Source organism: Pygoscelis adeliae, unplaced genomic scaffold (assembly GCF_000699105.1).
Source record: "Pygoscelis adeliae isolate BGI_AS28 unplaced genomic scaffold, ASM69910v1 Scaffold172, whole genome shotgun sequence".
Classification (NCBI taxonomy): domain Eukaryota; kingdom Metazoa; phylum Chordata; class Aves; order Sphenisciformes; family Spheniscidae; genus Pygoscelis; species Pygoscelis adeliae.
The window spans coordinates 4873475-4890197 of NW_008824338.1; the positions used below are offsets into that span (position 1 = coordinate 4873475).

The 16723-nt window shown below is 35.5% G+C and overlaps 1 protein-coding gene across 2 annotated transcripts in view; it reads right to left on the minus strand.

Moving 5' to 3' along the window:
- REPS1 (RALBP1 associated Eps domain containing 1) overlaps positions 1-16723 on the minus strand; it is a 53831-nt gene that overhangs the window by 7894 nt on the left and 29214 nt on the right. The window contains exons 9-14 of one of the 2 annotated variants that reach the window (XM_009319100.1): positions 12165-12245; positions 8960-9047; positions 8014-8115; positions 3734-3803; positions 1317-1435; positions 494-558 (exon numbers count right to left, since the gene is read on the minus strand). In XM_009319100.1, the coding sequence (XP_009317375.1) occupies positions 494-558; positions 1317-1435; positions 3734-3803; positions 8014-8115; positions 8960-9047; positions 12165-12245 (525 nt within the window). Of the gene's footprint in view, positions 1-493; positions 559-1316; positions 1436-3733; positions 3807-8013; positions 8116-8959; positions 9048-12164; positions 12246-16723 lie in introns of both variants that reach the window. The other variant, XM_009319099.1, reaches the window with a different exon arrangement.

Genomic DNA, 16723 nt, shown 5'->3' on the forward strand with positions numbered 1-16723 from the left:
CCAAATCAGCTAACTGAACTGACTCAAACCAGGACTGCAAAGATCACCAAGTCCATGACAAAGGAAGAAGTGGGATCACTCCTTCTGGGAGCAGGCATGTTATGTAAAACTATACCCTGTGCCAGACACAGATGGAAGACAAACACTTATTCTGTAAAACTTTGAAAGATTGCTCTTACAGTCTGTGTTATGGCCTATTAGCTATACAGGGACAGGTAAAGAAATGTGAAAGAGTAACCTCTTTCCTACAACTCAGAGCTCTGGAGCCACTCATTGCTCCTCCATCTCTACTTTAATCCCTTCCCATGGTTCCACCAGAAGCAATTCTTTATTCAGGAAAGGCTAATATTTGGCTATAGTCTATGTTTTGCCATCATTCACATCCTGGTGGTTTCAAAAAATACTACTCATTTTAGAGACAAGTTAAAATTCAGACTTAGATAAAAATGATACACCAAGTTAGAGTATGATTCTTCAAAAGTGACAACATCACCTGTGAAGGCTGTGGTCTTGGAGGCACTGCAGGGGGATAGGCAACAACTCCAGCCTGTTGCTGTCCTGTAAAAGAGGCATCGCGTTTGGCCAGGATTGTTACTCTTTGCATCACAGTGCTATCTAATTTTTTGACTTATCAACATGAAGAAATCCTGCATTTTGCCTACATATTAACCTGTCATGTTGAGGACCATAATTGTAATGTCATCTCCTTTCAAATTTGCAAACAGACAAAACAAGGAATCAGAACATGGATATTGTCCTTTGTTCCAGCCCAAAGTACAGACGTGGTCATACTTTTCTGATCTTAGTCCTTTTTTTCTCTTACCCTCATTATACACTCTTAACATTTTCTCATACTTTGTGATCCTGAATTGAAAAGTACTGACAAGTCAGAAGTACAATAAAAACCCTTAACCAAAGCATCAGAAGTGACCTTTAATTACTTCTCTAGTTGAATACTTAACACGTGTCTCTAATACATCTGACACCAAAAGAACTCCTCTTGAAAATTTACTGGCAGATGCAATTCATTGCATGTGGGTGCACTACCAAAATGTTATTTCCTGACCTTGCTTCCCACATTCATCTAAAGGACTGCAATGCCAGCATTCAGAATTTACTTCTCAATTACCTGTTTAAGCAAAGTGGAGTACAAATTTTAATACAAACGGGAAGAGTGACAACATTTTCTGCTTCTTCATTCAGAAGCAGTGTTATTAAAAAGCACATTCTAAATCCTTCTTCAGAGGAAAAAAATTGTCTGCTTCAGGAATATATGTGCTGAAGAATAATATACACTAGGAACAAAGTATATCTACCTGGGGTAACTGAAAAGGATCTGTTCATATCTAAAGATGATGATCGAGAATGAGAAGGATGAGGCCTTGGAGGGGGTGGCGGCGGCGCAGTGTTATCTGGAGATGTTCCTGAATGTGATCTGCAAAACATATAAGCTTCTGTAGTGATTTTAGGTAGCTACAACAGAACTAAAATTCAAAAGTTCTTCAAAGTAGGCAATTAAAAAAATAAAGTTTGACAGATGGAAAAGAGCCTGATTGCCATTGATTTTGAAGATTGCGAAATCAGTTTTAAGCTTCTGGTATTCTTTGATTTCACAATTGTTTTTTATACTTCTATTTACTTAAATCTCCGTTATCCAAATTATTCTTCTATTACCACAAGTAATTTATCTTTGGGAAACCAACAGCTTGATACACCTCCCAAACAATGATAGTTCAGAAACACAGAATCCTAAATATGGTAATTCCATCCAGATGGTAGTCACTAGAATTTGCAAAGTATGTAAGATGTAGTCAACATCTTGATCAGGTTTTAAACGGGTTACATTCAATGTCACTGAAGAAGAATATTAAGTTTCTGTTGTACCTGCCTCCAGGTATACCGAGCTTAAGGAGCGATCTTGTACACTGAGATATATATATATTTAATTCTCTGCCTGAAATTTTCCAAATCTATATACTCGGTAGTGTCTTCAGAAATTTTAACTCATTCTTAGATAGGATCACCATCTAGTGGATACCTGTTGTAAGTTCATCGAGCCCACATGCAGAAAGGATAGAAGGATTAAGTACTGCACTAAGTGCCATTTAAGTGGGATTTATGGTATACAGAATTTTTGTACAGCTTCCATCTAAAAACAGCTTGCAGAAACTTCCTATCTAGTCCAATTTGAGCAAGACAGATTTACTGAATCACTTACATGAACAGGGCTACTCTGTTATTCAACTCACAAATAAGTGATAAAATCTTTTCTATGACTGACTTCTGTAACATTCTTCTATAACTACCATGAGATATAAACTAGGAGAGGTAAGAGGCACCTAAGTTTCACACACAACCTGAAATTCCTGAAAGTATAAGTCCAGACAGAAAACTGAGTTATCACAATAGAAAAATCTGCTTCCTTAATATACGCGAGGACAACACTTCTGTAACACTGCGTAACCCTCCAGCTGATGAAATACAAATCTAATTACACTGACTCCTAGGGTCATCCCTCTAGCTAGTCTAGTATAAAAGGCACAAGTAGGATAAAAAAAAAGGAGAAAGTGGTTTAAGGACACTCCTGAAGTATCATTACCCGACATAGCCTTGTCACTTTTTGCTTTTTGAAAATACAAAAAGTACTCTGGACTAACGGTAGGGCTAAGGACAATGTAATCTCTATAGATAAAGTTGCAATTGGTAGAAAATATGTCAGTGGAAGGAAGTAAAAAAGGAAGTGGGAGAAATATTTCCTGGGTGGACACTGCCAGAATTGCCAGATCTGGACAGAAGCTACCTGTGCCATAAAGCGGCAACTCATCAGAAAGCTTCACTCATCTACAAAAGTTCAGCAAGAGAACCAAACCCAAAATCAGAGATGAAAGGAACATGTTGAAACCACCATGTTGATAGTGCAAAAACATACATAGAAGCAGGACAGACAATCAGATTTGCCATTAAGTAACAATGGAGGAAAGAAGTTTTCAAGCTGCTGTACTGAAAGGCAATTGCAAATCTTTCTTTGCTATTGAAGTCACCCTAATTATTTTTTGTTTTGAAACTTACCTCTGAAACTGATTGTAAGATGGTTAATGGCGTAGCTGGTTTTTAATCCTATTCAGGCAGATTTAATGGGAACAATTAGCACCAGCTAGTATAGCACATTCTCTTATGTCAAACGATGCAGTTGGTTATGTGCTTGCATAGCTTCCTCCAGTCCCTTAATTTATGTTGGGCCTATGACTGCCCTTCATTTTATAAAGCCCATTATTAAGAGATTGAGTTACTGCCGTGATATTTCTAATTTATGTTTTGTTCTTCTTTTATGCTACAAAGTCACAAGGTCCTTCTCCAGTAATGCCTAATGGATATTTCTAAAAATACAAAAAATTGGTTTCAAGTAACATCATGATCTCCTGCGCATACATTCCCTTGTGTTTAAGGAGAAAGTCTTATCAAGATTTCTGACTGAACGTGGAGTTTCATTTCATTGGCCAATCCCAAACAACTTTTTAGACTATGTTGTTTTTTGAATTTTCACTTTACATATTAACAGGAACAGCATACATTGTTAATGCATTAGAAAACAGACTGCCTCCAGATTCCCGAGTATTAAAGCTAAGAATCTCTTTAGCCATCATTTTACAAACTAGTTGTCAAACAACCAGGAGCTCAGAACAGGCTTCTTTAAACACCTTTTATTTATTTTTTCAGTTGCTACTCTACTGACCGTTGCCGTGCTACAGTGCTTCCAATTTGCTCTGGATCTGAAGTATAGGAGTCCGAACTGCTGTAACCATCTGCTGGTAAGAGAAAGTACAAAGTTTCATATTGGTTTTGCATCATTAGTATACCCTAACAGATACAGGTAACATGTAATTTCAAATATCCCATTTTTATTTTTTAAAAAGGTTTATGTCTTTGTATTGCTTCCCTGTAAGGTATCATCAGGGCAGGATTCAAAATCCTCAAGTCTGAATAACTGAAGGATCCGACACAAACCAACTCCTCTCGCCCAATACTATGAGTTGTTTGTTACTACTGGGATGTACTGAAGAATAAACAATGACAATAATGGTGTATTTAAAATACAAAATGTAAGTTTCATAAGCAATAATTTTTAAACACTTGACATTCCATCACTTCAACAATCTAGCCAACAAGAGTAAGGGACATCCAAGAAAAAAAAAAAGCAAGAAGTAGGACATGCTTGGTTTTAGAAGTGCTGAATGATTGTCACCAACCTTAGAAGTCAGAAAAAGGAAAAGATATGTACAGTACACAGATGAACTCAGTAGCTTCGCTACAACTGTAACTTCTGTACCTTTAAGGCTGGTAGTCAGCTCTGTTTTGGACTAAATCTTTTTAAACGCTTTCAGCTTTTGGTCAAGGCAACCTATAAAAATGAAAGATGCTATTACAGCATCAGGTAGACAGTTTCCTCAAGGACACCTTTACCCTTAAAAGCTGTGCAAAGCTTGAGGGTTTTTTCCCCAGAAATGAGGAATCTCACCAAAATCACAAGATTTGTGTGGAATTAATATAGACAGAAAAATGGCTCTCAGAATAATTTATCACAAGGGATGATTCCAGAGCACCTGGTAAAGCACAATTCAAGGTGGAAAGTCACTGGAGCCCACCTGACTAGTTATCAGTAAAGAGGAAAATTCTACCCAAGAACATCAAGATTTTTTCTGAATTACTCAGTCTCAAAGGATTACTTTAACCTCCTAGGACACTAGTTTTCAAAAGTGTTAAGACACATCAGCCAGGACCCAGGGACGAGAATCCTGCAGAGATGACTTTCCTGTTCAGCAAGGCACATTCTTACCTGTTACTATTTTTTTTTCCTTAAAACTGCAGCTACATTAATCTAGCAAAGTTGGTTTGAGACCTCTACCATGCACAGTCAGCTGAGGAACACCTTATTCCAAGTTAATTTCAGATTAAAAGTTATTTTGGAGGTTTACAGGTGTGTCTCTATTCAATGAGGGCTACAGAGAATTAAAAAATACCTAAACATTCTTAAAAAAAAAAAGAAACAGAAATGGCTACCATGAGATGACACTGAAGTTTTCAAGGATCAAGTGAGAAAAGTTTTAAGCAGAAGTTGGCTATATGGTGAATGAAATTATCTCTCTCCAATCCAAACATCTCTAGTACAGGGTATATTTCTCAAGCTATTCAGGACATAATATAACCTAGTCAAACAAGAATTCATGTAATCACACTTTTAAAGAGGAAAGAGTAAGTCCTTCTGGACCAAAAAGTTGACACTGATAATGGAAGAAGTATTTCTAAACCAATTTCAAAGACATTTGGACAGTAAACAATTTCAATGGCTTTATAAGGCAAAGGATGATCACTTAGCAAATGTAATCTTCATACTGCACCAATATTGGCTAATCCAAACTCATGAGTTTGTACACAATCTTAAATCTAACAGAATCCCTTTTCAGTATTTCCAGTAACATAAGCATGATAGTCAGGTAAAGTTCCTATTATGAAGGATATACACACTTTTGCAATGTTATTTTTGTCCTCAAGGGAGGTTTCTACTTTTCAATGTTAGTAATACAAGTTAGTCCCCAGCTTTGTTTGAATTTCATTATGAAGGAAGGTAATTTAGATTATCCTTACCTTCTGATTACAGTATTCATGACCTTGTTTATATCATTTAGCAGGAGTTTAAAATAACATATTCACAAACTTGTCCTTAATGACACATTGAAGTAGCATGTTGCTTTAAAGTTAAAACAATCTGGGAAAACAGCAGTTATTTTTGCTGCTTTTATTTTTACTTGCATAGTAACAGTTTCAACACTGTGGGTGTCCAGCACTCAGAAGAATTATTGACAAACTTCTCCAGTTATCACTTTCTGAGGTTATAGATCCTCTCTCCTTTGTTCCAAATCACACAGCTTGCACAAAAAGACAATTGTGCAGTGCCTATGTCTACTGAGTTCTTTCTTATCTCATGCAATGGAAAAGTTTGTCCCTGCTTCCTGGCTTAGGTCTGAGCTGCTATTTACAAATTAATAACTTCCAAGCTGAATCACTGTTGATGTAAAGCATGGAAAATAAAGACAAAATGCTAATTTCTCAACATCAAGATGATGCTTATAAATCTCCATTAGTTCTCAATTCAAATACTATTTTAATATATTGATCCATGAACAGTAGACTATGAGAAGTAAAATAATTAACCTGCATCTAAATTTTGATCAATAAACCACTAAGAAATCTGTACAATGCAGAAAAAAGCATGTGAACCTATAAAAAAAATATTCTAGAAGAAATGTTCTTAAAAATATCCATTTATGAAACACCACTTCCAAAACAGTGAGATAGATATAGATATATATAAAAAACCCAAAACACTTACAAAAAGACTTGCTTAAATTAAGATTGAGACTCCCTATTCTCAAATGAATTCTGGCACAGATAAACAAAAACAAGCAACTAAAGCAAACACTGAAATCAGTGTCCAGCCCAATAACTCAAGGAAACACACTATAGATATTGTCACTGATTTAGCATAGAAGGTGCTCAGATACACTACTAAAGTATGACACTGAAGAACATTAAGAAATGTAATTACCAAGACAGCAAGTCTGCACAAAAAAAAATCCTGTTAGATTTATGTGTTTTTTCAAGCATCAAAAATTCATTTTCTGGAGTTAGCTTGTATTAAATGATTTCTTCGGGATTCACCTGGAAGGTGTTAGCTAACCATATTACTTACAATAGTGACAAGAGCCATTTCTTCAGAAAAAGGATGGGCATCCCATGATAACTACAGTTTGAGGTACTACAGGGTGGCTTCATGTTACACTGCAATGAGGTTTGTTTTATTTCACTACATTCTTCCTCTGAGGGAAGAATACTTCTTGGTATAATTACAGTTACAGGCCCTTTATCAAAAGTTAAGCTATACTTGGAAAAGGAAAAAGGAGTACAGAAGGGCTCTCAGAACTCAGATCCTGCGTATAGTAGTAGTTTCCCCATTAAAAGACCATGTTTGCTCATTCTTTCTTTTGCATCAAGAGACTACCTAGTAAAAACAGAGCTCTGCTTGAAAAGACAGACAGGCTCAAGACGTTGCTCAGAACAAAGACTGCCACTGAAACAGAGTTCATGAGAACAAAATGCATTGCAAAAAGGCACCTTCTAAATTACTCCTGTATTACAAACCAACCAAAATACCTCTGCCTTAATACTGCACAGCAAAGGACTCAAAGTAATGAGTTCTTCAAACCTTATTTTTACTGAAGAAAAGTTCCCAGCTTAAAGAAAACAAAAAAATCTCAGAAACAGACTCCAGAGATTCATTCAGGCTACATATAATCTGGGACCTCTCTCAATATTAGACAAGTAGACTAATCAAACCAAAATAATGCAAAATGTTTTGGACACAGGAGATACTGAAAATCAAAAAGGCTACTAGAAGCAAACAAACACTTGAAAAGCTGTCCCTAAAAAAATAAATCTAGAAGTCTATCACATTTTCTTAGTAGCTAAACCAGATGAGAAGTGCCTGAAAATTTTGTGGTCAACAGGTTTTCACTCTTCAGAAAACATGTTGTCACATGGTTCTGAGCAAGTAGAATCAAATGCTACTTAGTCAATTCCACTTTCCACACATTTCAATTTCTCATCCTAAGATTAAAAGAGAAAATAGGAAGATGGAAGAGAGCTGACAAAATGAACTTTTTTGAACACGTATGGCAGGAAAACATCTCCAGTGACATCAGTAGAACCTTCTTAATTACTACTTCTAATATATATTGAACACATATGGCAGGAAAACATCTCCAGTGACATCAGTAGAACTTCCTTAATTACTACTTCTAATATATACTTCATATCAGAAATGTGTCTATTCTTAGGATAAGTTTATCGCGTTTTAGAGTTGCTGTTATCTAGCAAGTTTTCATTCACTGAAGAATATATCAGATCCACATTTTGCATAATGTAAAAAATGAGATCAGAAAGTACTTTGATACTTACTAACTGTATTTCCAGCTGTAAATTTTACAGATGAACTCATTTTGTTTTCTTCTGGGAGATCAGGTGGTTTCACAAGTAGTGGGCTAGTAGGGTTAGCATGATCTAGATGGAAAAAACAAGCCTAATAAACAAATGTATTCAAACTAGCCTTTACTTCTGATGCCAAAGCTTTACATTAATTTCCTGTCCTTATCTGAAGTGCTGCACTCAAGATTAAAATTGTTGTATTTTAACACTTTTGGTGTATGAATTATTTTGACTTTGAAGTTTTACATTGTAATAGTGTTATTTCTCAGTGTTAAAAGATGGGAATCTTCACCTATTTACAAGGCTAAGGAAATTTGAAAAGAAATGTGTTGTGGATACTTGTTTATTCTCATATGCTGAAGGCTGTGCATGAGCTATGTGACTTTAGGAAATACTGGCATATTGGGACCCATCTGTAAGTCGAGACTGCACTGTTCCTCAAGGAAAATCATCACGCCACCTTGCTTATTTTTGACCAGAGTATTAAAAAAAGAAGAAAAAAAAAAGGCCTGCCAATACTCCCAAATGCTGTCAAGTTTCAAAATAATAAACTCAGTATTTCTGACCACAGTAGAACAAGCTTTATCAATGCAGGCTATGTTCTCCATCTTCACAGTCTGTCAGAAACCTACACATCGTCCTGGAGGCCCACATCAAATCTGTATCATGATGCTCCTGAACTGCTTCAAGCAACGATCTCCTATAGGTGGTGAAATCGTCACCATAGCAAACAGCCAATTCAAACTCTGCACCTATCTGAACAGTACTCTAATTCTTAACTCAGAGAATCTCATTCGTTATGCTGGTTACAACTCCAAAAATATTCATCTAAGGGGAAGAAAAAGTGAGCATGTTTAAGGAAGCAAAGCCAACTCTAGTTTTACAAAACTTTCCTCATTAGCAAGAGAAAATATCCTACCACTTCCAGTTCTTTTAAGCTCCATTTCCTGCATGTGGATTTTGCTTGGAGTCATTCTTATGGGAACTGGGTGCACAATTGCAGTGTCCTGTGGAGGAGATGAGAGTTAAGTGATGCTAATCCAGTTTTAAATTGTTCTACTAAGAGTCTCTGACACCATGCGAAATGCCATTTCTAAACAAAATTTCATAAATTTTATTTTTTACACAGTTCCAGTTTATGGGAATTGAATATACCCATAAAACCAAAGCTCTATAAGCTGAAGTTTCTCTAATGATTTATAAGGTGTAACCTAGCATATTACTTTAAAAGGGCACTAGAAATGTTTCCGTAGATTACTGTGTTGTAAATAGGACCTGAATTTTACCAGCTTTCCACCATTTTTGGCATACCAGATATCTGTTACTTCAAGTGCATCTTCAAAAGAAAAAACCAAACAAACCCCCCCACACACAACAAACTTTAAAATCCACTCCTTGACTTTACTTATGATGCCTCAGAAAGTTATGGCCTCTTTAAGTAGTATCAGTAATTCTCTATAAAATAGGTACTTCATAGTAGTTTAAGACATAGTTTCAAGAGTCTTTAAAATAGTAAAATCTTCTAAACTTAAGTATAATAAACCCTATGGAACATATCTCTAGATAGGCGTTGACCTTACACTTAGGCTTTTTCTTTGCAGTTCAGACAAGGTACTCCATTTTAATGTACTTTATAGACAGCCCTTTCCATTTGGTTTGGAGACTGAGTGTAGGTAACAAACAAAAAAATCTCAAACCTTTTATGTTTGTTCACAAGTAACCTAAAAATAGGGCCATAGCTGTTTGAGGGTTTTTTTACTGTCATCTATATTCAGAATATATGAATGGGTGGGACAACAACAGCACAAAAAAAATCCCAGATTATATTCTGTCCCTAGAAATAACAAGAAGTTTCAAAGCTACCCTTCTATCAGAAATTTAATCTGTTCTGACTGCTCAAGTAGACCAATTTCACCAAGCATAATACATTTATATTAATATTTTCTAAAACTGTTAAAACTGACTTGCACTACTCTTGTTACAAATATAGGCTTTTAAAACCACTTTCTAGTCACAGCTCAAACACTCTTGTTGCACCAGGCTTTTAGGAATAGTTATCACTTTAAAATATGTTGAGCTTTTTTTTTTCCCCTGTAATGGGATTATCATGCAAAGATCACTCTTGCTGTAGCTACTTCAGTCCTCTGCTGTAGTCTAATGTGCAGCTACCACAAAAATAATGTCTTAAAGAGTTAAATGGATTTTTATATAATGTATTAATTCAGATCATGAATCTAATTTTACACAAAACAACTTAACATGTTACCAACTTTCACTTACAATAGGTAAATTATGTTCCTGTGGGGGCGTGTGGGGGGTGTGTGTGAATGTACTGTTTTACTCTTTCCACTTATCTTTTACCTCCAAAGCAGCTGCTTTTCCAACAAAAAGAGAAAAGAACCGGTCTATGAATTTACTCTTTAGTTATTTATTAACAACTGCTTGAGAAAGCTGATTCTCTCCTTTGAGAAAGCAGTTGTTGTTCAATAAATCGGTCCTAGGCCATCACTGTTGACTGCTAAAATAGGAAGTCTGCACACTGTCACTGAAAATTTGCTGTAATTTGTTCTTATTTTCCTATGAAAATAGACTCTGAAGTATCTATTTTCAAAGTCTGTTATCTTAGCAAGCATCAAAGATGCTCACCATTCTTTAAAATTTTTCTCAACTACAAGCATTGTAAGAAAACGACTCAAGAATGTCATCTCCCAGTATATTTTTTGTATTTCTATTGAATTTGTTTATACACACATGCATACACACAAACACACACACATAAACATATATATGGCTATATATGAGTTTTGCATATATCACAGTTCTACTTTTTAGATTATCAACGTATGGGAAAAAAATTCAAACTTCAGATTTCTGTCAGTTACTAATTATGTGTAAAAATAAATTACTAATCTTATTGTGGAAACAAGACAGTGGTAGCTCTTTACTGTCAAGCAGTTATACACAGTAAGAAACAACTACAAACTGATTTCCATCATGTTTACATCATTAAAACATAAAAATACAGTGCATTTAAACCAAAAAAGTCTCTCAGATGAAAAAGGGCTCGTCTTCACTTTAAGTATGACATTTTCATTTGTTTTGAATGTTTACTAAGGGCAATTCTGAGCACAGGGAACAGTGCAGTTTGAATTCTAGCTTCCAGCATCTAGAAATGCTATTTCCACATAAATATCAGTGTTAACTCTGAGAGTGGAGCACTGATACATTTAAAATATATGTATATTTATGTATTATCTTTTCAGAAGTGACCTGTTTAATACTAAAAGCAGTTAAATGTGTATTATGTACACCTATTATATCGTTATGTAATCAAATGGACACTAACACTGCAATTAATTAAATTAAAATGGACACTTACAGTGGTAATTAAATCTGTAAGAAAAGCAGGATGAAAGCAGCAGCTAAATACTGAAGTAATTTTAATGCATTTCAGAACTGCTTCAATGTCACATGCTGTGAAGCTTAAAACAAGCAGAACTTGACACACTGTAGTGAATTTCTGGCTCCCAAACTTGGCAAGATATTTAAGTACATAATCCTTCAGAGCACTCCTCACTGAGTAAAGCATTAGAACAGCACAGGTTTAGCTGGAGAAATACTAAAAGCCTTATTAATAAGTAACTTGGTGAAAACATTAGGAGTATGAGATACCACACCCATTAAAGCCCAGTAGTTTTTTCAGTGAAGTTGGCGTTGTCAACTCCTAAGAGTTTGTGCAAATCAAGCTCTGCAACTTGAAAAAAACAAAACAACACAGAAGACAATCTCAAATGGGACTGGTTTATCACTGGGAGGGGCACTTGCGTTAACTTATAAATATTTTCAAAAAAACATTTTGTTTAAATACTTTGTGTAATACAGGTTTTGATAGCAGTGTTGTATTACATCAAAATCAAGGGAAAAAAGCATTCTTTGCACTCAGATCTTAAACATGAGCAGTACTAGAAAATTTATATTCCTAAAATAAGCAAAAAAATTAAGAAGCCTGCCACCATTCCCCAAAAAGCAGTCCATGGAATCATGCATAACAGCTAAATACAATGAATGGAAATTCAGTGTTAATAAAATTAATTTCAAACAAGCAAGCTAAGTGATTGACTTACAGGATCAGCTGGTGCAATGTTAGAATCAAATTGGGTCAGAGTTTGTGAGCTTGAAGAGCGTTCGCTAAATGTCTCCCACTGCTGAACAGACAGAGGAGAGAAGTCAGCATGATGAGAAAGATGGGAGTAAAAGATCACTGAGGAGATTTAGCATAGTAGTTTGGAGGTTGCACTGGAAAGTACTAATTTGCACTGGACAGTACTTGACTTGGAAAGCACACTAATACACATTAAGTATTTCTATTTCAGTCTGAGATTGTTGTGCAACTAACTGTTATCTGTCAATATTAATCTTTACATTCACATTTCATAATGAAGATACAGGTGCACCATCAACACAGAAGTACCTTCAGAGTTCATGGTTGCCAATGAAAATCATACAAGTAAAAAAACTGGTTAAGCCATTCAAATACCGTAAAGACAAAATCAGTGCCACATGTTGTATGTAATTATAAAATCCACAGAAAGGTTCCTCAGCTTTGTAGCTGCCGAGTTTCAAATGTATTTTGTAAATGCTGATTTTCTTACAAAATCCCAGACAAATGAACACTGAGCAGAGTACTCCAGTTACACCAGTTCAGCTTGCCAGTGCAACCCAAGAAGTGATTCTATGCTGTAAAAGAGTATTTTTTACAAGTCTAAATCACTGACAAGGCAAAGAATTAAATTCAAACATACTGTTGATTGCTAAAAGCAAATAAGTCAATCTCTGAACAATTTTATAAGATATAGGCATGCTGTATCAATACATGGTTGTCAAGAGTCTTCATGCTTAGTAAGTCAAGCTACAGCCACAACTGGATCAACAAAGTACCAAAGTACCTAAAATTAGTCTGTGATCCAGAAACCAGATTACAAATCACAATAGGAATGCTAAACTTGTTATATTTTTGTAAAATAACAAGTAAATATTAACCAAGTTTCAAACACTACAACAAAAATTACAAATACAAAGTTTTTAGTGCTCAAAATTTGACAAAAAATGATGTTAGTATAGTTGTGAAAACAAATTAATATTCTTGTCCCATCTCTATAGGCAAATCAGAGTAAATGATTCCAGAAGATACAGGACAAACTATATGGTCCTAGTCAACCTAATCTCATGGGCTCCTCTACAACTGAACTATATTCAGTGAATTGCCTGTATGTGAACCTAGTCTAAAAAAATTATTTCAGAAATAACGCTTTATGGAAATTCCTAAATAGCTGTTTTCAACCAGCTGAAATTAAATTCAGAAAAAGATCAACTAAATTTGTAACTGCTTTCATGTGCGGTGCCGCTCCTTGTAGAGACAGAGCCTTATCTCCTCATTTCAAACTCTAAATTAAGGCAAAGATTACGGGACACTGTTCATATGGGGTTTTTGGGGGCGGGCATTTTTTTTTGTCGGTGGTTTTGTTTGTTTCAAACACACAAAACTACCCCCTTCATGGACAGAATCTAATGAAACCTTTTTAGTAAGAACATAAGGCTTCCCCTTCCTAATTGCTCTGTCCCACTCCCTGTATTAAACAGTTCATCTCTGCATCACTCCACCCCTTCGTGTAGAGGCAGCACTGCAAGCAGTTTGGAGCTATACAAACGTTTTGAGTGAGCCAGCTTTTACTAAGTCAGAAACTTAATGGCCAAGTTCTGCCAGCCTTTGCCCTGATTTGGCCTCTTGCATTTACGCAGCTGTTCATTTTCATGAAACATGCGTTATTTATTTTAGGACTACCACTACCCTTTTAAACTTGATTTGGCCAGTGGCTTCAAAGTTACTGGTGAGACTGGCAAACAGACCATTGGATTACAGAAAGTTTCTTAATTTTTCAAAGCTTCCATAAAGGCATACAGCATCTACGTTATATTTAAGATCAACGCTAAAATATTATTTTTTAGAGATGGATGCTGAATTTACCTCTTATTCTACTCCTCTGAAGCCAAACTGCAGGACATTTATTACTTGTCCTCAGGCTCCCTAGCTGGGCACAGAAAAATGAACACCAACACCTCCTGACTGCTCTGGGGAATATGCTGTTTGTGCGCCATCCTGAAATACTACCGGAAGCTAGTTACTGCTAATTCCCTGGTTAACAGAAAACTACATATGTTAAGGATCTACTGGACTACATCTCAAACTGTGCAAGGTTTAACAGCCGTGACACTACAACTGATCAGCTAGGATAAAACTCCCACTAGCTGAAACTAAAATACTTGCTTTCTAGACTTTCAAAAATACTTTCAAAAGGTTAATTACTAAAAACTAAAACTCTCAACAACCTGAACTGTTACTAAAAGAACACCAAGACATTTGAAACAAGGTGTAACAGTTGTGAACTCAAAAGCAAATCTCCACATCTGTGCCAAAGCTAATACAACCATATGACACTAGACTTTCAACAAAAATTTAAAAGCTTTTCAATTTTTTTAAGCTCTCAGAATTAAGTGCTCAGCCTTGAGACAGGATGGAAAAGATGTCTGAAGTGAGAAAGAAGTGATGAGTGAACAGATGAGAATGTGAAGCATGTAGTATCCAGAGTTAGGTGAATTTTCATGGTGCTCTTTTATTCTGAAGCTTGAGATTGATGCCTTAGGTCCATACTTGTGAGCTTACAGTAACTGAGCCTGGCAACTGGAGTCTAAAAATCAACTATGAGCTAGAAAGAACAGAGTAACAACAGTTTTGAAACTAACTGGGATGAAACTGCCTGGAAAGGCAGATGATTCAAAGATGCATAGCTTTTTCAAGAAATTCATTTGTTGATGACAGTTATAAAAGGTTAGACTGGAGCCTGCAGTAATGCCAGAAATTTTTTTCACGGCATTAAAACCTTGAGGACTTTGACCTGATTCACGCTGAAAAGAAAATGCTGAGGAGCAAGAAGCATGCACAGCAATATAGCTGAAAAAATCAGAAATTCCTTTGTGTTAGAACAAAAAACTCTTAACATTTAATAAATGTTCAACTCTTATTTTAGTATAGTTAGTATTTGGTAGTATATTTAGTGTGAGAACTTTTCCAAACATCTTAAAGTTTTAGTAGATTTTCAGAAAGAAAATACCACATTATCTATCTGAATGGACCAAGTCAGTTTCGTAAGATTTTGGCTGATAGAGAATTGTCATTAACTTTGTTCCACTAGTGCAATTATCCTATTCAATTGGTTTGAGTTGCACTGGACACTGAAGGAATCTGTTCCATTATGATGCAGCTTACCAAATGATTAGCTTATCAAATCTTTATTGCAAACATGAGGGAATGTATCAATGCAAATTTTAATACAGTTGCAGACATTTACAGATTTTCAGCAACAAGTGAATATCTGCTCACCTCCCTCCTAAAACACAGCTTCCTACCAGCAGTCTGAGAGTCACTCTGTCAAACAGAACAACTAAGAATCACTAAATCCTTTCCTACATTTTTTATTTGGTAAGGACATCACTGTGAGGCTAGCATTTGCCCTTAAAAGGAACAGCAGACTTTACAACGTCCTTCCTCCCGAGAGACGAAGAAAGTTTCCTCTGCTCCTAACTTTAATCCTAAAAATTTGCTTATTTTCTGTTTCATACTGACTCTCCTTTGGTTTGCCTAAATCTTTTACTACCAATCGTCTATTCACTCGAAGTCTAACAAAGAAAGCCGCAAAAAACTCTTTCAATAAGAGAAGCAGGTAAGATAATGCTCAGCTACTGATAGAACTATCTTAGATGTTAAAACAAGTTTTAGATTCTTCTTGAGAGTCTCAGAGTATTAAATGAAAAGAGTTTTCCATAAATTGTTTCACTACTTTTCCCTTTTTTTTCCCCCCTTATAATGAAAAATAAGCCTACATCATCTTTGTAGTATGGTTGCAGTCAGGAACTCATTTGAGTGTCTGAAGTGGCTCTTAGAATAAAACATCGGTTTATTCTAAGTCAAAGGCAAAAATGTTAAAACAGAACAACAAGAAAAACTCTAGGATTCAATCCCTTACAGGCTTTTTAAACAATGGACATTGCGGGGGGGGGGGGACGACCAACAACTGCTTGGTAACTTCAGTTTCAAATTCTGACAAAATACAGCTTTACTATATAAGACTGCTTATACAGCAAATACGTATGATAAAGGATGATAAAGCAGCAGTACATAACAGCAAAAATTTAAAATTTAAATAAATTTAGCCAGCAGTTGGCTTCAGATGCAACTTTGAGTCTTTACTCCTGAAACAAACCCAGAGCTATGACTTCTCCACATTACTGATGAGGTATTTTATATTTCAGGGTAAAATCACCTCCAGAAATAAGTCTCAATGTCCAAATCCATCAGAAATTTATTTTGAAGTTTTGCAAAAGTGTTGGCTATAAAAGCCCTTCAGAGGTAACAAGAAATCCCAACCAAAAACCCACCCTAAAAGAAAAAAATCAAGAATGAATTCAACTTCTCCAATAAATGATATGAGATCATTTTGTGATTAATATAAAGCTTAATTACAATTAATGACAACATTTTAAAAGGTAGCTCATCTCACAATGAGACAGAAAAATAAGAAGGAAAACATTACCTTTTTTAGAATTTAAAATGTGTAGAACCTTCCTG